The sequence below is a fragment of the Oncorhynchus clarkii genome, chromosome 16 (assembly GCF_045791955.1).
Source record: "Oncorhynchus clarkii lewisi isolate Uvic-CL-2024 chromosome 16, UVic_Ocla_1.0, whole genome shotgun sequence".
NCBI lineage: Eukaryota > Metazoa > Chordata > Actinopteri > Salmoniformes > Salmonidae > Oncorhynchus > Oncorhynchus clarkii.
Window position 1 is genome coordinate 62,545,495 of NC_092162.1, and position 21,974 is coordinate 62,567,468.

General features: G+C 45.7%; 1 protein-coding gene across 7 annotated transcripts; it reads right to left on the reverse strand.

Moving 5' to 3' along the window:
- Nucleotides 1–186: 186 nt before the first annotated feature.
- LOC139368876 (nuclear receptor coactivator 6) lies at nucleotides 187–18,374 on the reverse strand. Of its 7 annotated transcripts, XM_071108324.1 has the most exons (20): nucleotides 16,846–17,026; nucleotides 16,677–16,694; nucleotides 14,328–14,649; nucleotides 13,989–14,144; nucleotides 13,730–13,852; nucleotides 10,956–11,069; nucleotides 10,701–10,846; nucleotides 9,864–10,572; nucleotides 9,214–9,357; nucleotides 8,416–9,074; nucleotides 7,732–8,300; nucleotides 6,887–7,005; nucleotides 6,370–6,797; nucleotides 6,020–6,250; nucleotides 2,589–5,865; nucleotides 2,431–2,487; nucleotides 1,648–1,675; nucleotides 1,105–1,146; nucleotides 692–831; nucleotides 187–542 (listed from the first exon to the last, which is right to left on the reverse strand). In XM_071108324.1, exons 3-20 carry the CDS (start codon nucleotides 14,599–14,601, stop codon nucleotides 496–498), a joined length of 7,263 nt encoding a protein of 2,420 aa, XP_070964425.1. In that variant the 5' UTR covers nucleotides 14,602–14,649; nucleotides 16,677–16,694; nucleotides 16,846–17,026; the 3' UTR covers nucleotides 187–495. The 7 variants fall into 7 exon arrangements, with proteins under 7 accessions (XP_070964425.1, XP_070964426.1, XP_070964427.1 ...); XM_071108325.1 differs by lacking the exons at nucleotides 16,677–16,694; nucleotides 16,846–17,026 and adding an exon at nucleotides 18,161–18,374 and having other exon boundaries at nucleotides 6,020–6,247; XM_071108326.1 differs by lacking the exons at nucleotides 16,677–16,694; nucleotides 16,846–17,026 and adding an exon at nucleotides 18,161–18,374 and having other exon boundaries at nucleotides 1,648–1,672.
- Between the last annotated feature and the right edge of the window lie 3,600 nt (nucleotides 18,375–21,974).

Genomic DNA, 21,974 nt, shown 5'->3' on the forward strand with positions numbered 1-21,974 from the left:
TGATAGATTAACAGTAGGATATAGAATATAGAAAATACTCCATTGTTAAACTGCACTTTTAAAAAAGGGGACAGCACTCAGTCCTAACAAAATATTGTAAAATGAAACAATTCATGCAGCCATGTCAGCCACTTATGTGTGAACTTCTTTCACAGAATGTCAGTTCAACACATTAAAACAGGACAATTAAGTAGCAGAACACTTTATTAAGTTTCACAACATAATTATACAATTGAGACACCTTCAATTATCAGTCTTCACATGATTAATCCAGCATAATTGTTTAAAAACTAAACACATTCACGCACGCACAAACACACACTAGCTACAACCTCACATGATAGCTGGGACAAAACATCAACATAATTCTTTTAAAAACAATTATCTGTACATTGTTATTTTCTCCATTGTGAATTCATAATCTGGGAGAAAATAAAGTCATTGAATGATTGACAGAAAAACACATTTACAGTTCACAGGGTTTCACTACTGTGGTCACTTGGACTTCCTTCTCTTAGCCTGGGTAGGACTGGCACCGGTTTCTGAAAGGACACAGGAAAGAGAGGGGGACAAGTTTGATGAGACAAAGAACTTTAAAATAACAATTTAAGCTATGCAAGAGTAAGTTGTGTGAGAGAGTGTGTGCCCTCAGTGGGAAGTGTGTGTACTGTACACATGTGCCTGTGTGTACCTTTAGCAGCAACCACAGTGCTGGCTCCAGGCCTGGCTGGTCTCTTCCTCTGTGCGCTGTCTGCCACCGTTTCCTCCTCCACCTCCTTTTCAGCCCGCGAGCTCCGTCTGCTGGGACCTTTCGGCTTCTCCACGGCAGCCCTGATAGATTCCCAACAGAAAGCAGAACAGGGGAGAAAGAGAAAAGCAGGAGAGGTCATTTACAGAGATAATAATATAAATAGTAACTCTACAGTAGCTACTCAGTGAAAGTTCAGTTGGGAAAACCGCTTCGGGAATGGGCTGTTTTTCCTCGTCTACCACAGATACTGTCGCCCGTCTTCACCCCAAATAGTATCCGATAGATAACAAAATGGTGAACACGACAGGGCTGCTGCGTGTATCCTGACAGTACTCACACATGTAAATACATACCTTGGGACTAAGTTGACAGGAGTCTTTCTTTTCTTTGCCCATCTGTGATAGAAGTGATAGAAGAGGTAAACCCTAACTGTGACGATGCTGAACAAACATGGTTTTAGTTCGCCAAAATACGCTTAATGATAATAATTATCGCCAGAAAATATAAATCAGATATGGCCATATTCATATTGTAGACAAGATTTTATGGAGTGGTAGTGCTTGAGTTGTCTTTTGACATGCATTAAGTTTGGATATAGTTTGCATGCTAAGCATACATACCAAGTGCTGAGGCCACGTGGCTCATTGGGTTTCGCCATGTACCCCCCCTGCCCTGGCCAACCAAATAAACTCCCTGAGTTTCAGTAGAGTTACAAATGTCTAAGCATTTCTGTTTACAAACATGGCACTTACAGCAGACTAGGCCAAGTACTAAATACTGATGTTAACCTTAAAGGCAATGGAATATCCCAATCACCCCTGGCATGAAAAGTATTTGTTTATTAAAAAGAACAGGGTTTCATTTTGTTCATTTGAAATCTGTTTTGACAACCTCACCCTTGCTCAGTTACTGTGGCAACTTCTGCTGTAGAGGGAAAAAAACAAAAAAAAAGGTTACTAAATATCACAGCAAAGGGCATATTATGTTCACAGCATTTAGCAGTCGGGCACCAACGCTGTCAAATCGTGGCAGCCCCCCAAAAATGTACTAATGTTTTATAGGGGGGGTATGTGGAAAAGATAATGGAGCAATATTTTTAAACAAGATCATCTTTGAGAACTAATAATCACCCCCCCCAAAACATTGACAGTCAGGGAGAAGCTTAAATTCCCAAAATGTCATGGCATTGACTTTGTTATAATGCTCGAGTCACTTAGATAACATAAGAACAAGGCTTCAGCCATGGTAAAATGTGTATAATTGTAGGAAATTAGCTTTAAAAACAGTGAAATGTCTCTGCGACCAAGAGAAGGGCCTATAAAAACCGCACCATTGGCAACGCCCAAACATATGGCACATGACATAGTTCAGGGAGTGGAATGTTAGCTAAACAGACTGGCAACCAGGCTAACACTGCTCTAGAATCTGTCCAAATAACCTTGTTCATTGTGATCTTAAAGGTAAAACGGATCCTAGATCAGCACAGCCTGCATGAATAACTTGCTCTATTACTTGCTCTAATGCATTTACATGTTATGGTTCCCTCACAATATATCACAATCTTAGCTTACGTTATGGATGTTCCCATCTGTCCTCTTAACAATATGCCATATCATGTCATTACCATGGCTGGAGCATTAACCACTTTGTTACAGATAAGTTAGTGTGACAGTACTTACCCGTCTTCTCCGTAGCAGCAGGCTCCTCTTGCTGTAGAGGTTCAGGTTGGACTGACACTGGGAGAAAGGACATGGTGGAGATTATTATTATCAGTCAAAGTTTGACATGTGGGGGATAAGTCACTCAATCATTGACTGATTTATCGATCAATATGTACCTGGGGTGTTGCCTGCAGGTGCTGGGGGCTCTAGTGGGGCTGGCTGGCTGGGAGGCTCCATGGCTATGGGGGCAGGCTGAGCCCCAGTAGGGGTAGGGGCCACTAGGGAGGATATGGCTGGGGAGTCACCGGGGGGGTTGGAGGGTCCAGGGACACCAGCAACAGGAGAGGTGGATGGGGATGGACTTGGGACTGAGGCTGAAGAAGGAGCAGGGGTAGGAACAGGGGCAGTATTAGGGGTTCGGGTGGGGACAGGGACTGACACTGGGGGAGGGGTGGTAGTAGTAGAGGCAGGAAGACAGGACTGGGCTGGTGCAGTAGGTTGCGCAAGGACAGGAGTTGGCGCTGATACTGGAGGAGGAGTGGTGACTTTCAGAGGAACAGCAGCAGCTGTGGTCCGAGTCTGTGCTCCAGACACTGTGGTCCGAGTCTGTGCTCCAGACACTGTGGTCCGAGTCTGTGCTCCAGACACTGTGGTCCGAGTCTGTGCTCCAGACACTGTGGTCCGAGTCTGTGCTCCAGACACTGTGGTCCGAGTCTGGATGACAGATGCAGGGGTTGGAGGGAAGGCATGAGGGGGCACAGCCCAGTTCGGCCCCCTCTGGGGCTGGGAAGTCCCCTCTAAAGGTTGGGCAGCCCGTGCTTCAGCAACCTGCTGGTAATCTGGTCGATTACCCACTGGTGGTGCAGAGCCAGGAGCCTGGGCAGGCTTTCCCTGGGCAGGCAAGAGGGGGGGCATAGGGCTCTTCCGGGTGCTGGCTGGGGCACCAGGACTGGAGCATGGAGGAGGGGACGCAAGGGGCTGTTGGACGGAAGACGAGGCAAACGCCAAGGCTGTGGGAGAGAGGCTGGGATGGGGGGATGGCTGCCCAACAGGTGGGCTCAATTTCTGGCCAGGGGGCGCCTCACCTGGGGTTTCCGACTTGGGAGTGCCAGGGCTTTGCTGCGGAGGACGAGGCAGAGTACTAACAGGGACAGGGGAAGCACGTCTAGTGGCCATCTGGACCTGCCCAACTAGCGTTCGGGCAGGCTGGTAGCTAGCCACACTGACCACAGCAGCCTGAGTCGAGGCCGGGGCTTGGGCCTGGGTTGGAGCAGCAGTGAGCTGGATGTTAGTGGTAGACACCTGTATGGGCTTTACCATGGTGACTGGCTGGGACACTACCGTGGCGTTGGGGGCCACAGACACTGTAGGGACCTGGAAGATGGGGGTACCGGTGTTAAACACAGGAGTGGTGATAAACTGGGGGTGGGGACCACGGGTCTGCTGGCTGGACTGCTGGGGTCTGATGTTCTTTTTGGGCATTGCCACCATAGCTGAGATGATGGCTGGGGGGGCCTGGGGGGTGGGAGCAGGGGTGTAACTGATCTGGTTGGGGGAGATGGTGGCGGATGATGCAGGGATCTGCAGGACAGTGGGGACATTGGTCGAGGGTTTAGGGCTGGGGGTTGGTTTGGGGCCAACGGCAGGGTTTGGGTTAGGTTTGGGGCTTGGTTTGGGGCTAATGGCAGGGTTTGGGTTAGGTTTGGGGCTTGGTTTGGGACTAATGGCAGGGTTTGGGTTAGGTTTGGGGCTGGAGGTAATGCTGGGGATGGGACTACTGTGACTGATGCTGGCGCCCACACTGACGCTAAGACTAGGAGTAGGGTTTAGAGTAGGGCCGTGGGTAATGGTAGGGTTTAAGTTAGGGCTAGTGGTGCTAGGCTTGACGCTGGGGCTAGAGTTAGAGTTTAGGTTGGGGCTGTCCGTTGGGTTAAGATTGGGGCTAGGGCCAGGATTAGCATTCAGATTGGTATTTGCATTGCGCTGCAGGTTAGGACTACCGACTGGATTTGGGAGTTTTGGGCTGGGGGTTGAGCTAGGCTTGGGTTTCGCTTCTGGCTCGTTCACAGCAGCAGTAGTAGCAACAGTGGTAGCCCCCACATTCGAGCTCTGAAAAACACTGGATGGGTTCTCTGAAACTATAGAGGCTTTAGAGCTCTCCTTGCAGGCAGCATCCCCATCTGGAGCACTCAGAGTGGGCCTGGGAGGCACGCTGGGGGTGGCTGCGTTATCCAGCAGCTGGTTGAGGGAGGAAGGCGCATCCCTGAGAGAAGGAGAGGCATCAGATCCAGACACCTGCTGAGGAGTGCTCTGTACAGGCTGCCGCTCCACTATCACCACTGTCTGCTCCAGCCCAGCTTTAGCCTCCTGAGGAGTGGCTACACGGGGGCTAGCCATCCGTGGGGCGGAGAGCTCCCTCAGAGGCTGGGGCATCTGCCGGTGCTCTACACCTGCCATTCCCTGCCCTTCCCTGGGCATCTCAGCAGGGTTACCCTGCATCACCTGGAAGGGGGTCTGGATCTGCTGGGGCTCTAGGCCCATCCCTGCCGCTGGTGGGAGAGTGACTGGGCTAGGAGGCACTGGGGTGGGACTCAGCATCATGGTATGTCCTGTCTGGGGGTTGACCATCTGTTGCTGGTGAGAAGGGGATGCAAGGGTGATTTTGGTCCACTTCTGCCTCCCTGAGCTGGGGTTAGTGACTTTGCGGCTGGAGGCAGGGCTGGATCTGCGGCCGTTACTGGGATTGGCCCTTTTAGCCTGACCTCCACCAGGCTGCTTGTCCGGTTTGCCCTGGCCCGAGTTGGCAGCTCCACTGCCTGTAGGGAAAGACTGCTGACCATTGTTAGAGTTACCTACACCACTTCCGTTGTTGCTGGGCAGAGTTAGGCTGGGAGGGGCCTGTCCTATGGCTTTGAGAGTGGTGGGGTTGAGCCCACCCTGCTGGTCAAAGCCCCGGCTAAGGTTGGGCTGCCTGGGGGGCAGAGGGATGTTGATCTTGGGGGGGAACAGGCCTGCGATGGAGGCATTCAGCCTCTCAGGGGAGAGGTTGATCTCAGAGGGCTCAGTGCTGGGAGGACGATTGGTTGGGGTGAGAGGATGGTGGTAGGGCCTGGGACTGGCTCGGTTGGGTGTTTTGGGCCTGGAGCTCTGGGAAGTTGTGGGGACATTAGGGAAGTGGAGGCCTGGCATGGGGCCACCCTGCTGGGGCTGAGGGGGCATCTGCTGCTGGGGGCTGGCTCCAGGGTGCTGGGACGAGGGGCCTGGGCCTTGCTTCATCATGTGGGCATTGGGGCCCTGGTTCACCACCATCTGTTGGGCCCCGTTACCAGGCGGCATCCCCATCTCCTGGCCCCCGGGTCTGTCTTGCAGGGAGTTGGCCGCTCCAGGAGCCTCCTCAGCCCCAGTACCCTGCCCTGCCTCGGGGTGAGACATCCTTCTGGCTGCCCCAGCCATCTACATAGGTAGAGCAAGAGAATACTTTATTTATACACACACAGAGGAATTCATTATCCTACACAGACAAATTCAACAAGCATAGAACATTCACAAGACAATAACAATAAATATGATATATAAAAATGTCAAACATCCAGATAGTGTGTCCAACCTGTGGATTGACCATGAGGGGCATCCCTCTGGGTTTGTCTGGAGAGGGAGGCACTCCTCCGTGCCCCTGGAGGTTGATCATGACAGGCATGTTGCCCTGTTGGGAACCGGGTGTTCTCTGGGCCTCCCCGGGATTCAACATGCCCCTGGGGGGGTGCTGCCCGCCTGGAGGGAGGGGCATCCGGCTCTTAGCCTGCTCCTGCTGCATCTTCATGATCATCAGCATCTGCTGCTTTAACACAATAAACCAGTTATCTAGATGATCCATAGTCCAAATGGAAATGTGTCTTTTCACCATATACACAAATGCAAGGCTGAAAGCAACAAGTACACATTGGCAGTAGATTATACCTGTTGTTGCTGCTGCTGTTGTAGCTGATGAGGGTGCATCTGTGGCTGGACTTGAGTCGGACCCTGAGCTCCAGCCACCCCCTGCTGCTGTCCTGGAGGAACCTGCAGTCCCTGCATCTGCTGCAGTTGTTGCATTTGCTGTTGTTGCAGCTGTTGCATTTGCTGTTGTTGCATATGCTGCATTTGATGCTGTTGCTGCTGTTGCTGTTGCTGCTGCTGTTGTTGCTGTTGTTGCTGTTGTTGTTGCTGTTGTTGCTGCTGCTGCTGCTGCTGCTGCTGCTGTTGTTGCTGCTGCTGTTGTTGTTGTTGTTGCTGTTGTTGCTGCTGTTGTTGTTGCTGCTGCTGTTGCTGTTGTTGTTGTTGCTGCTGCATGAACTGCATGGGCACCTGCTGTAGGACTCTCTGGTCTCCAGGCTGACCTGGGAAACCTGACATGAGAGAAAAGGAGTGATCGAAAGCCAATCAACTATATAGAACAGTGTGAGTAAGCAAACCAAGAAGCATTCAAATTGCATACCTGCAGGCCTGTTGGTGAAGTCTGAGAGTTTGGGTCCGGAAGGGTCCATGCCCACTCCCTGTTCCCCACTCAGCCCTGGCAGCTCTGGGTCCTCCAGGCCAGCCCCCACATCCAGACCCCTGAGGAGAGAAGAATACCTCAATGACAAACCATGTCCAATAACAAATACCATGTGCAAATATATACTTAACAGAAATATAAAACGCAACAATTTCAAAGATTTTTGTGAATTACAGTTCAAATAAGGAAATAGGCCCTAATCTATGGATTTCACATATGCCCACCCACTGAGAGCCATGCACACCCACTGGGGAGCAAGGCCCTGCAAACAAAGAGTTTTTCCCCACAAAAGGGATTTATTACAAAGAAAAATAAATCTAAAACCACATTGGTGGTGGCTTATGGTAGAGATATGTACATTAAATTCTATGGCAACAGCTCTAGTGGACATTCTTGCAGTCAGCATGCCAATTGCACGCTTCCTCAAAACTTGAGACAACTATGGCATTGTGTTGTGTGGCAAAACTGCACATTTTAGAGTTGCCTTATATTGTCCCCAGCAAAAGGTTGTACCTTTGTAATGATGATGCTGTTTAATCAGCTTCTTGATATGCCATACCTGTCAGGTGGATGGATTATCTTGGTAAAGGAGAAATGCTCACTAACATGTATGTAAACAAATATGTACACAAAATTTGAGAGAAATACGCTTTTTGTGCGGTATATATGGAACATTTCTGAGAACTTTTATTTCAGCTCATGAAACATGAGACCAACACTTTACATGTTGCGTTTATATTTTTGTTCAGTATAGTTTTTAATTTCAATTAAATCCAGCTGCTTACCCTAGCCCCTCGACCGGCTGCTGTCCCTCCCCTACTTTGGGCTTCTTCTTGCGTGGTGGTTTCTTCTTCTTGGGTTTGGCCTGGCCAGGTCCTCCAGCCGCCTGCTTCCCCCCAGGTCCAAATTGACTGGCAGAGATGTCACTCTGAAGCAGGTTGACCAGGAGAGGACTGGTTAGCGTCACATCCTTGTTCACTGGAAACCCCCCTGCCTGAGCACACGGCCCTCCCATGGGCATCTGACCCCCAAACTGGGGGTTGAAGTTCATCCCATGACCAGGGAAGTGGCCATTGCCCACCTGCATGTGCTGAGGGACTCCAATTCCCATCATGCCTTGTTGCTGAACCTGCATGTCTGGGAGCATCTGTTGGACACCGCCCATGTCGCCTGTAGCACCGCTGGGGTCCCCGAGAGCGTGTGGGTGTTGCTGCTGCTGTTGCAGCATGGCTTGTTTTTGTTGGAGCTGCTGCTGCTGCTGTAGCTGCTGTTGGACCAGAGGATGACCACTGGGGAGTCTCATCTGTTGACCCTGCATACCCATGGCCTGGTTGGGGTTGCCGCCAATGGGGACCTGAACAAATTAAGGAATGAGCGAGTGAAATAATACTCTAATGCTACCCAGAAGTAAACATTTGTGGATGGTTTTCCACCGTGCAAATAAAAAAGGAAAAAAAGCAATGAAATACCTGTTGGGGCTGCTGGGTCATCTGTTGTTGTTGCTGCTGCTGTTGTAGCTGTTGTAGCTGCAGTTGTTGTAACTGTTGGAGCTGAGCCATTTGCTGCTGCTGTTGATGCTGCTGCTGTGGAGTCATTTGTTGCTGCTGTTGGCCCACCTGAGGCTGCTGGAACTGAGCCATGTTACCGGGCACGTTAGGAGATGGACCCCGCATCATCTGACCTGGCATGACCCCGGCTTGACCTTTCAACCCAAACGCCTGCTTGTTTCCTTGCATTTGTTGCATCTGTTCCATCATGGAGTTTTGCTGTTGTTGTTGTAGGAGCATCGCCTGGTGCCCCGGCCCTCCAATCATCTGGCCCTGGCCCTGCTGTGGCATCAGCTGTTTGGGTGGGGTCATGCCTCCTCTCTGCCCTGGGTTGAGGGGTCTAGAGAGGACTGTCTGCCCCTGACCCCCACCTTGGGCCATCTGGCTGGGAGACGAGGACACGGGCTGGCCCTGGAGGTCCATCATCTGGGACTGGAGGCCTGGCTGGGGCTGGCTCATACTGGGCCCAGAGTTTGTGCCTTGGGGCTGGCCAGCCATGCCACTGTGGAGACCCATGACGTTGGGCTGGGAGTGGGATGGACCCTGCATGGTGTTGGGGGTGGAGGCTGACGACTGGGCTCCTGAAATCAGATTGTGATAGAAGAATGACACTGACGAATGCAGTCTAAATCATATCACTGTGTTATCTGCTCTTAAGCATTTTTCTATGGTATACAGTATATCTGAAAGGTATGTGCTGATCTATTCTTGGTCTTTTACCTGTGTGGGCCATAGTCTGGCTGCTCTGGGGCTGGGGATTGGCTCCTCCCCCTGGGGTTCCTGGGGCACTAGTCACCTGACCCTGGGCAAAGTTCTGGTTCCCTGAGACGCTAGGGAACCCCATGGGCAGACGTTTGGGCATGCCTGTGATCAAACACCACCATGGGGAACTTCATCAGCCCAGCTAACACGGTCATTATAGTGAGTCTGTATTACACTAAACTGTCTGAGTACTATTTTGAGTTAAGAGTGAATTGTGATACCAGTAGGGCCAGGACGATACCAGTATGATACCATGATACACGCTAGTATGTGGCAAGGAAAGAAAACACGAATCAGATATAATTTCTTGAGGAAAACATCCCCAATGTTGGAAACAAACGTTGTCATCCAGAATCACAAATGTATTTTTCACGCTATAGCACAACATTTTACATACAGCAGGTTTTTAAAAGGACCAAAGTGTTATCTGTTTCATGTTTTCATTTTTGCCATGGAAAGAAATATTGAAATACAGTCACATTCCTAGTTAACAGCAATTCTAACTACAAAGGTAATAACACAGGAGATCATCTGTGGCCATGAAACAAACATACTCTATGAAAGTGAATGAATCATTTGTAGTCATCCACAATGGTTTAGCTTCTTACCTCCCATTCCTCCTTGATGAACCTGAGGTCCAGGTTGCCCATGTTGGGGCATTCCTATGAACCCTTGCTGCATGTTACCCTGCTGTCCCATCACCACCCTGCCCGGTGAGCCCACCCCTTGAGGGAAACCCTGTGGGGTCATAGAGCGTGGGCCTAGCTGGGCCTGACCCATCATGGGAGGAGTCCCTGGAGAACCCTGCTGGAAGGGGGAAGATGAAGACCCAGGGGACTTGGCTGTGAGGTTACCCTGAGGCCCTGCTGATGGAGGCAGATGAGGTCTAGGGAGTCCTGCCACCCCTCCAAGCACACCTTGGGGACCTTTAGGTTGGGGCGCTGCAAATTGACCAGCCCCTGACTGCTGCTGTTGCTGTAGCTGCCCCATAGCATTAAACACCTGGCCAGCCTGCTGGCTACCAAACGGGTACGGAGGTGGAGGGTGGCTGGGGGTCTGCACCGTAGCCAGGGAGGGGGGACGTTGGCCCATCTGGACTTGGGGAGGGGCCTTCCTCCATGCTGCTGGGCCCATGGGTCCTCCCTGGGCTGGAGGAGGCTGGAGGACCCCCGAGGGGAGCTGGTTCCAGCCGGAGGGTACGGGCATCTGGCCGGAGGGATTGAAAGGGGGACGGGGGCCACCAAGCTGGGCCTGTTGCTGAGCCTGCTGCAGCTGCTGGAGGGCGGCTGGGTTCAGCTGCCGCCCTGCCTGCATGACCTGTGGTCAAAATACAGCCTTTATAAATGCAATCAACCCCTGATACCGTTGATCCTTTCATTACTTGGTAGTATTGATAGTGATTATAAACACATGGTTATTGTTGAGCTCCATTAGTGATTATATACCTGAATGTGGTGAGCAGCCTGGGGGGGCATGGGGCCTTGGCTGTGGGGGCCAGCCTGGGGGGGCATGGGGCCTTGGCTGTGGGGGCCAGCCTGGGGATGCTGAAGCTGCTGCTGTTGTTGTAAGGACATCATGGGGTCCATTGCATCTGAAGGAGGGGAAAAACATATACATGTTCACTACCTCTGAACAAGTTGCATATATTCTGGATCCGTGAATGAGTTAACTGGTTGGTTATTAAGCAAGTATGTCCTCACCAGTCTGCGAAGGGGGTCTGGGGTGCATCTGTCCACTGCTGCTGGGGACCATGGCCTGGCCAGACATACCGGGGCCAGGGGGGACCATCGATGGGTTGCTCATTCTCATGCCTCCTACGAGAGATTATAGGGCTTGACATGAACTTTTTTAGCCACCTGTCCTACTTGTCTGAAGGACCTCTTTTTTTTGTTATCCAAAAGCTCATGTCACTTGGCTCACATCAACACCCTTATCCCAGAAACCCTAGAACCACTCCAATTTGCATACCACCCCAACAGATCCAGATGCAATCTATATTGCACTCCACACTGCCCTTTCCAACTTGGACAAAAGGAACACCTATGTGAGAATGCTGTTCATTGACTACAGCTCAGCGTTCAATACCACAGTGCCCACAAAACTCATCACTAAGCTAAGGACCCTGGGACTAAACACCTCACTCTGCAACTGGATCCTGGACTTCCTGATGGGCCGCCCCCAGGTGGTAAAGGTAGATAACAACACATCTGCCACACTGATCCTCAAAACAGGGGCCACACAGGGGTGCGTGCTCAGTCCCCTCCTGTACTCCCTGTTCACCCATGACTGCATGGCCAAGCACAACTCCAACACTACCATTAAGTTTGCAGACGACACGACAGCCTGATCATCGACAACGACGAGACAGCCTATAGGGAGATGGTCAGAGACCTGGCCGTATGGTGGCAGGACAACAACAGCTCCCTCAATGTGATCACGACAAAAGGAGAGGATTGTGGACTACAGGAAAAGGAGGACCGAGCAAACCCCCATTCTCATCGACGGGGCTGTAGTGGAACAGGTTGAGAGCTTCAAGTTCCTTGATGTCCACATCACCAACAAACTAACATGGTTCAAGCACACCAAAACAGTCATTAAGAGGGCACGACAAAATCTACTCCCCCTCGAGACTGAAAAGATTTGGCATGGGTCCTCAGATCCTCAAAAGTGCTACAGCTGCACCATCGAGAGCATCCTGACTGGTTGCATCACTGCCTAGTACGGCAACGGCTAAGTCTTTTAGGATTATCATCAACTAGCATGGTTCACTAATATGACTAGGATTATCATCAACTAGCATGGTTTGCTAATATGACTAGGATTATCATCAACTAGCATGGTTTGCTAATATGACTAGGATTATCATCAACTAGCATGGTTTGCTAATATGACTAGGATTATCATCAACTAGCATGGTTTGCTAATATGACTAGGATTATCATCAACTAGCATGGTTTGCTAATATGACTAGGATTATCATCAACTAGCATGGTTTGCTAATATGACTAGGATTATCATCAACTAGCATGGTTTGCTAATATGACTAGGATTATCATCAACTAGCATGGTTTGCTAATATGACTAGGATTATCATCAACTAGCATGGTTTGCTAATATGACTAGGATTATCATCAACTAGCATGGTTTGCTAATATGACTAGGATTATCATCAACTAGCATGGTTTGCTAATATGACTAGGATTATCATCAACTAGCATGGTTTGCTAATATGACTAGGATTATCATCAACTAGCATGGTTTGCTAATATGACTAGGATTATCATCAACTAGCATGGTTTGCTAATATGACTAGGATTATCATCAACTAGCATGGTTTGCTAATATGACTAGGATTATCATCAACTAGCATGGTTTGCTAATATGACTAGGATTATCATCAACTAGCATGGTTTGCTAATATGACTAGGATTATCATCAACTAGCATGGTGCACTAATATGACTAGGATTATCATCAACTAGCATGGTTTGCTAATATGACTAGGATTATCATCAACTAGCATGGTTCACTAATATGACTAGGATTATCATCAACTAGCATGGTTTACTAATATGACTAGGATTATGCCTTTGGCTGCTGGACAATAAAATAACACTGATTTGAAAACCAATAGAACATGCTGGTGTCAATGTCATAAGTGTTTATAAAATAATCCCAACATTTCTGTGGTCATATTTTAGCCTAAGATACTTTGAAACAAGGTAAGACATGCTTTTTATAAAATTACAAAACATCCAGGTTTTAAACAATTAAGTTCATGGTTAAATAGTTTCAACTGAGCCTCCGCTCAGATTTAAGGTGGGTGATGTGCAGTGCGCAACAGGCACTGTCCTTGACTCTCCGGTCTTGTGACAGAGTCATGCTAAAGGCTGAAGCCTTGATTATCTCGACATACTTGAGGCACAGTTCATTCATACTACTATAGCTGACCCTGTAAAACACCTATCCGGTGTACTGTATGTGACAATAAAACATATATATTTGTCAAACATAACTGGTGTTTAGTCTATATTTAAGTAATTCAAAGTCTCATTAAAGTTTGGCTACATTTTCTGGCACCTCCCTCATGTCAGCATGGGTTTGGACATGAGGCTGTAGCAGATATGCACATCACCTACAATTTGACCTGTAGGCCTTTTTATTTATGTACATGAAACATTTATTTCAATATTATTCCAATGTTGGCCTACAGGGTAAAAGTTAGATATTGTGATTTGTGAGTGATATATATATATATATTTTTTTTACTATTCGGACAACAAATCTATATTCTTCTTGTCCGACTATTTGTCTTACTTGTCCTGGACAAGAGGACAATAGTTCATGTCAAGCCCTGGATTGGTATGGAGGTTTGTTTATATTTTAACAACTAAAAGATGAACAATGAATGTATATAGTTCAACTTGATACGTCCCCATCCTGGGCCAGTATGATATAATATGAGTGTTAGGTACCTGGGCCTGGTTGTCCTGGGAATCCCACATCCATCCTTAGCTGTCCGGGCGCGCCGATTGGTCCGTTCACCCTGACCTCCTGACCTCTGTTCTGCCCCATGGCCACGTTGATGGCTCCTTCACCTGGACGAAACAAAAACAAACATTAACAACAACAATCAGGGTCTAAGTACTTTTCTGGATGCTTATTATAAAATAAACTATTACTTTTGGGCCTGATCATAGCAGCAGCAATGACTATCTGCGTACTGTACTGTACCTTCTATCTGTACAGAGAGGATGCCCAGGTCTCGGAGCTGCTGCTGGTTGTTCTGGGCCAGCAGCCTGAGGCGCTCCGCTGCTTCCCGGGGAATGTTAAAGGTGACGCGCACACTGTTCCATGGCTCCACATGCTGGGGCTGGAGTCTATCAGAATCTGGTGAGGGATAAGACAGAGGATGAGAGGTACACTATCACAGTTCATTTTCAGCTTAGAAATAATACAGAGGTCTGAAATGATGGCTTTCAAACATTGAATGTATCCTGAAAGTAGTTTGACAAAGTAGGAAACTGTTTAACCATTTAGAAAAGGTACACCACGTCACCACCCATTACTAACCTAGTTCAAGCATACTAGGCATCCCGTTAAGGATGTTGTCAAGTTTCTCTTGTAAGTCCTCGTCATCCATATTTCCTCGAAAGGCAACAAATATTGTGAAATCCCCCTCTCCGCCTCGCTCTCCAACTCCATCCTGCCGGTGCGAGATGTCATTGCCACGGTGACTGCCGGCATCTTCTCCGACTCCTGAGTCCCGGTCAGAATCTGATTCAGTGTCCCCATCTGGGACTGCTGTCCACTGGGGAAGCTCCAATGGGAGATGTTGATGTGCCATCTTCCCCTCTCAGTAGGACTGGCGTGGGGAAGACTGGAATCGTTTATGCTATGGAACCAAACGAGGACTTTATCTTCCATGATATACCCAATTGAGACAAATATTGTAAGTAATATGAAAATGTATGCCATGTAATTAAATCTACTTTCAATAGAAAGGCCATAAGAAAGTGTCAATGAACAGTTCCAGTCAAGTTTGGACACATCTACTCATTCAAGGGTTTCTCTTTATTTTTTCTAATTTGTAGAGTAATAGTGAAGACATCAATACTATGAAATAATACATATGGAATCATGTGGGAACCAAAACAACTCTAAATATATTTGAGATGAGATTTTTCTAAATAGCCACCCTTTGCCTTGACAGCTTTGCACACGCTTGGAATGCTCTCAACCAGCTTCACCTGGAATGTTTTTCAAACAGTCTTGAAGGAGTTCCCACATATGCTGAGAACTTGTTGGCTGCTTTTCCTTCACTCTGCAGTCAAACTCATCCCAAAACATCTCAATTGGGTTGAGGTTGGGGGATTGTGGAGGCCAAGTCATCTGATGTAGCACTCCATCAATCTCCTTCTTGGTAAAATAGCCCTTACACAGCCTGGAGGTGTGTTAGGTCATTGTCCTGTTGAAAAATAAATGATAGTGGGACTAAGCCCAAACCCGATGAGATTGTGTATCGTAGCAGAATCCTGTGGTAGCCATGCTGGCTAAATCTGCCTTGAATTCTAAATAAAAATCACTGACAGTGTCACCAGCAAAGCACCCCCACACCATCACACTTCCTCCATGTTTCACGGTGGGAACCGCACATGCGTAGATCATCCGTTCACTTACTCTGAGTCTGACAAAGACAGCGGTTGGGACCAAAAATCTCCAATTTGGACTGATCAAACCAAAGGACAGATTTCCACTGATCTAATGCCCATTGCTCGTGTTTCTAGGCCCAAGCAAGTCTCTTCTTCTTATTGGTATCCTTTGGTAGTGGTTTCTTTAGAGCAATTTTACCATGAAGGCCTGGTTCAGCAGTCTCCTCTGAACAGTTGATGTTGAGATGTGTCTGTTTCTTGAACTCTGTGAAGCAATTCTTTAGGCTGCAATTTCTGAGGCTGGTAACTCTAATGAATTTCAATTGAAGTTCTTGACATTTTCCGGATTGACTGACCTTCATGTCTTAAAGTAATGATGGACTGACGTTTCTCTTTGCTTATTTGAGCTGTTCTTGCCATAATATGAACTTGGTCTATCTTCTGTATACCACCCCTACCTTGTCACAACACAACCAATTGGCTCAAATGCATTAAGAAGGAAAGAAATTCCACAAATGTACTTTTAACAAGGCACACCTGTTAATTGAAATGCATTCCATGTGACTATCTCATGAAGCTGGTTGAGAGAATGCCAAAAGTGTGCAAAGCTGTCATTAAGGCAAATGATGGCTACTTTGAAGAATCTCAAATATCTTTTGATTTATTTAACACTTTTTTGGTTACTACATGAGTCCCATGTGTTATTTCATAGTTTTGATGTCTTCACTATTATTCTACAATGTATTTTTTTTTTTAAACTAAATAACTTTGAATGAGTAGGTGTGTCTAAACTTTTGACTGGTACTGTACATTAAAGATAAAGTCTTGACTTGTTACAGATTTGATGAGAGCAAGGACAGAGATCGGCTCACTAAAACTATACAACAAGTGGCCTAACACATACATTTAAACAGCATGACCTTGCAAACACAAGTAAGAAAGTGTCAAGATATTTCTTGACCACAATTATGGATAACAAATTACTGACCTTGATTCTATTTGCTATTAAGGCAACAAATATATGTACAGTATAGTTGGAACTGTATATAAATCCTAAACAAGTTACCTATGTTGCTGGGTTGTGACTACATCGTACCCTAACCCAAGATGTAGTCTTAAGGAGCATACCGTTACTCCTTAAAAAGGTCCAAGGTCCAAACTCCACCTAAACGTGAATCGATTCTCACATTGCAATATTGTTCTAGAAACATAAAGCCCTTTACTTCATATCACATCAAAATAATTTCACAAATGTAAAATATACACTTACTGTATTCAGTGGAGGCTGCTGAGGGGAAGACAGATCATAATAATGGCTGGAACAGAGTAAATGGAATGGCAACATGGAAACCATGTGTTTGATGTATTTGATACCATTCCACCAATTCTGTTCCAGCCATTACCATGAGCCCATCCTCCCCAATTAAGGCGCTACCAACCTCCTGTGTTGTGTGTACACTGTTTAACAGATTTAGCAGTTGCAGCCGACAGTATTTTTCTATGACAACACGTTTCTCGAGGCCTTCTTCAGTTACACACAGGTGTTTGGATCATTCTAAATAGCAGTTCGCGAACAATCCCCCACAACGAGTTTAATGAGCAGAGTAAACACAGGCTGTAAAATGGAGATATGGCCGTGTGGGAACACTAATAGCAATATAAAATTGTGTATCAATTTAAACTGTTTATTTTTTTTCCCATCTCGCTGATATGAAAGATAAGGTTCTTGTGCTTCCAAAAACATACTGCAAGCGATGCGTGGTAATGTTCAATCCAAGCGTAGGGACTCTGGATGTCGATTAAGGCAGCCCCTTGCACCTCTCTGATTCAGATGGGTTGGGTTAAATGCGGAAGACACATTTCAGTTGAAAACGTTAAGTTGGACAACTGACTAGGTATCCCCCCTTACCTTAATGTAAAGAAACTGAGAGTCATGAACAAGGGCTAGTAGTACCCATGAGAATACCCCTGGTAACATTGTTGTTCAATGTAGCTAAGATAGCTGCCGATGTTGTTAAACGTTTCGGGAGTTGTTAATTTACGGTATATCAAACAGTCTTTTTGGTTATAATTAGCTAGTTACAAAAGATGTTTATCACAATCATTAACATGACAGGTAGCGTTAGCTTTAAGCTATCCTACCTAACTTGAGTTAACGAACACAAATGCAATGGCTAAAGTCAAACACCAATAATAACTAACTATCTAGCGACATAATTCAAAACAACAAGCCATGTTTTAGCAATAACTAATAAGAAGACCCCTACTACAAAATATGTAAAGCCACAGCACTATCTGGCAAAAGCGATTAAATAATTTCCTCGATTGGCTAAAGCGGTAATCAGAACGATTGATTGCAAGGCCTTCGCTAGCAGGTCATTGACGAAGAAGACCTGGCTTGACAAGTCTGCATGGTGCCGCGCTAGCAAGCAAAAAAAACTTGTAGTTATCGAAAATGAACGTTAGAGATCACCGAAAAGCCAATTGATTACAAAGTTTACATCACGACACACAGCTGAGCAAAAAAACAACGAAGGCCTTAACAGCTAGCTCTGGCTAGCAAGATCCAGTAGTTAGCTTTTAGCATTAGCTAGCTACACGTCTAACTGCTAAACAATATGCAACGGTTAGATGGCTAGCTTGATCATGCGTATTAAGTTATTTCATCATATTCGTCCCGGTTACTGCTACTTATCTAGCTAGTTAACATTTGGCTAGCAGTTGTAACAGGAAATATAACAATGCAATACTTACTAGATAAATCCATTAGGGAGAAAGTCCAATGATGTAATATCTGATAGCTAACAAAACATGAACCGGGGAACAGTGGTAACCAACACCGAAACAGGAGAGGCTTTCCAATCCGAATCCGACGAGATTTTTTCTTTCGGTTTTCTCTGTATTCTCAAAAAGAGATACTCGCATATTTACGTCGTAATTCTTTGTGAATATATTATGCGTTTAAAACGTAGCGTACGACCCACGGACTGTCGATGCTGTTTTTTGACTGGACCATTATCTTACTAAAATACGCTATTTGCGGTGGTGTTTGCGTAGCTGGAGTTGGTACCATCAAGAGAGGAAAAGGCGAAACTAGAGATTTTACTCCGCCCCAAAATCTGTCCATGAAAATAATAACCACAAAGTGAGATATTTTTGTATGGAGGTCAATCAGTGTCGAACCCCCCAAAAAATATTTTTTTTATTTCATACGTGAGGCCATAAAGAGCCCCTCTAGTAATTTAATAGGATAAACCCCTCAAAGTTCAGCATGGATTTAAAATGGCAGCAATATTGGTCAGGGAGAAATCCAAATCAGTCTAATTGTAGTTAATGGCAGTAGAGGCATAATCCTGATTTTAATTATGCAGGAAAATAAAAGTAAGGCATGTGATATTACAGAAATTGTGTATCAGAATTTTTGTCAACCGAAAATATGTCATATAATTATAAATAGTTTATAGGGGGCTTATACCAACTGTATGTACACATATCCCTTATTAAACTATATGTAAACAGACAATACATTTCAAAATGGTTGTTTTCTTGGAAAGCTGTGAGTTCTATTATATGACACAATATTAGTACTTGCTGCATTTACAACTTGTCTAAATCCTATCATCAACAGATTTCAGCCAGTGTATGGCTGTGGATTGACTACAATGTTTGAATGAATGTTGGTATATTTGATTGTTGCCAGTTAATTAGAAAAACTATTTGGAATAATTCCTCTAAAACTGTCTGGCTAGCTAGCTAATAAACATACAGTGCAGATACATTCTTCAAATTCTATATTTTACCCTATCTTATCACAGCACTGCAAACCATGGTTGACCGACGACTCCCTGACCAAAATGGATGACCTTTATCCCATCATAAGAAGGTTCATGTCTAGTATTCTAATTCCTATTTTTATGAGTAAAGCTTATTTGATCAAATATATGTTCCATAATGGTTAGGTTCTTACCAACGCAATGACATAAGTGCATTTCAGCAACTTTGAAAAAATGTTGTTGGAGTTGTCCTAGTAGTTCATGCCCTCTCATTGGCTAGAATGGTCCCACCTGATCTTGCCTCCTCCCGCTTGCCTTCAATCAATCAATCAAATGTATTTATAAAGCCCTTTTTACATCAGCCGATGTCACAAAGTGCTATACAGAAACCGAGCCTAAAACCCCAAACAGCAAACAACGCAGATGTAGATGCAGATGTAGAGTACATGTCCATTATTGAGGACATGCATTTCCATTGTTAGAAGCGGTCACTTGACTTTCTTGTCAATATAATAGATCATCTTCAGTACAATTTATTCTAATGACAGTGAACTTGACTGTCTGAAAGGGGTTTAAATAAGTAAAAATCACAACCAATAAGTGAAATGCTAGGCTGAGGTCGATGGAGGAGAAACTTTTACCAAAGACAATTTAAGTACTCTGTGATTTTACTATTTATTATGGATTTATTATAGGGACACTACTTGGCCTTATTTTGCTTACACAATAATAATCTTGTCAAGCAACAAATACAGTAGATGTAAGCAAGTGTTTACATCGACAGAGCAGCAGGCAGTGAAGAGGGCCATGAGCTTCAAGTTCCTCGGTGTCCACATCACTGAGGACCTATCATGGTCCTCTCACACCAGCAGTCATAAACAGCTTCTATCCCCTTGCCATAAGACTGTTAAATGGCTAACAGCTCCCCCTCACACCTACACTGCTGCTAAAATGATTATTGATTATCAGGAGAAATACTGTAGATGTATACTAATTGTAATGGAAATCAGTCAATGAACACTAGCGTAGTGGTAGTAATATATCTAATATTACTACCACTACGCTAGTGTTCATTGACTGATTGCCATTACAATTAGTATACATCTACAGTATTTCTCCTGCTACTGGTCACTATTACTCCTGTTTATATGTACATATTACCATTAGTACATTACCATAAGTATTTATATATTCCTGCTACCAGTAACTTTTAAGCCATGTTGACATGTATATCCATCTATCACACCTACACTGACACTTGCACACTCACACTATAAGACCCACACACGTACATAATCACCCACCACTTATGTTGCTGCCAAACTGTTTATTAATTATCATTATTAATCCTGCTACCAGTCACTTTCTTGTAATTCCTCCATACATGTACAGTACCAGTCAAAGGTTTGGACACACCTACTCATTCCAGGGTTTTTCTTTATTTTTACTATTTTCTACATTGTAGAATAATAGTGAAGACATCAAAACTATGAAGTAACACATATGGAATCATGTAGTAACACAAAAAAGTGTTAAACAAATCAAAATATATTTTCTATCTGAGATTCTTCAAAGTAGCCACCATTTGCCTTGATGACAGCCTTGCACACTCTTGGCATTCTCTCAACCAGTTTCATGAGTTAGTCACCTGGAATGCATTTCAATTAACAGGTGTGCCTTGTTAAAAGTACATTTGTGGAATTTCTTTCCTTCTTAATGCATTTGAGCCAATCAGTTGAGTTGTGACAAGGTAGGGGTGGTATACAGAAGATAGCCCTATTTGGTAGAAGACCAAGTTCATATTATGGCAAGAACAGCTCAAATAAGCAAAGAGAAACGTCAGTCCATCATTACTTTAAGACACGAAGGTCAGTCAATCCGGAAAATGTCAAGAACTTTGTTTCTTCAAGCGCAGTCGCAAAAACCATCAAGCGCTATGATGAAACTGGCTCTCATGAGGACTGCCACAGGAATGGAAGACCCAGAGTTACCTCTGCTGCAGAGGATACGTTTATTAGAGTTACCAGCTTCAGAAATTGCAGCCCAAATAAACGCTTCACAGAGTTCAAGAAACAGACACATCTCAACATCAACTGTTCAGAGGAGACTGTGTGAATCAGGCCTTCATGGTCAAATTGCTGCAAATAAACTACTAAAGGACACAAATAATAAGAAGAGACTTGCATGGGCCAAGAAACACAAGCAATGGACATTAGACTGGTGCAAATCTGTCCTTTGGTCTGGTGTCCAAATTGGAGATTTTTGGTTCCAATCCCAATCCCAATCCAATCTTTGTAAGACGCTGTGTGGGTGAACGGATGATCTCTGCATGTGTGGTTCCCACCGTAAAGTATGGAGGAGGATGTGTGATGGTGCTTTGCTGGTGACACTGTCTGTGATTTATTTAGAATTCAAGGTACACTTAGCCAGCATGGCTACCACAGGATTCTGCAGCAAAACGCCATCCAATCTGGTTTGGGCTTAGTGGGACTATCATTTGTTTTTCAACAGGACAATGACCCAACACACCTCCAGGCTGTGTAAGGGCTATTTGACCAAGAAGGAGAGTGATGGAGTGCTGCATCAGATGACCTGGTGTCCACAATCCCCCGACCTCAACCAAATTGAGATGGTTTGGGATGAGTCGGAACGCAGAGTGAAGGAAAAGCAGCCAACAAGTTCTCAGCATATGTGGGAACTCCTTCAAGACTGTTGGAAAAGCATTCCAGGTGAAGCTGGTTGAGAGAATGCCAAGAGTGTGCAAAGCTGTCATCAAGGCAAAGGGTGGCTATTTT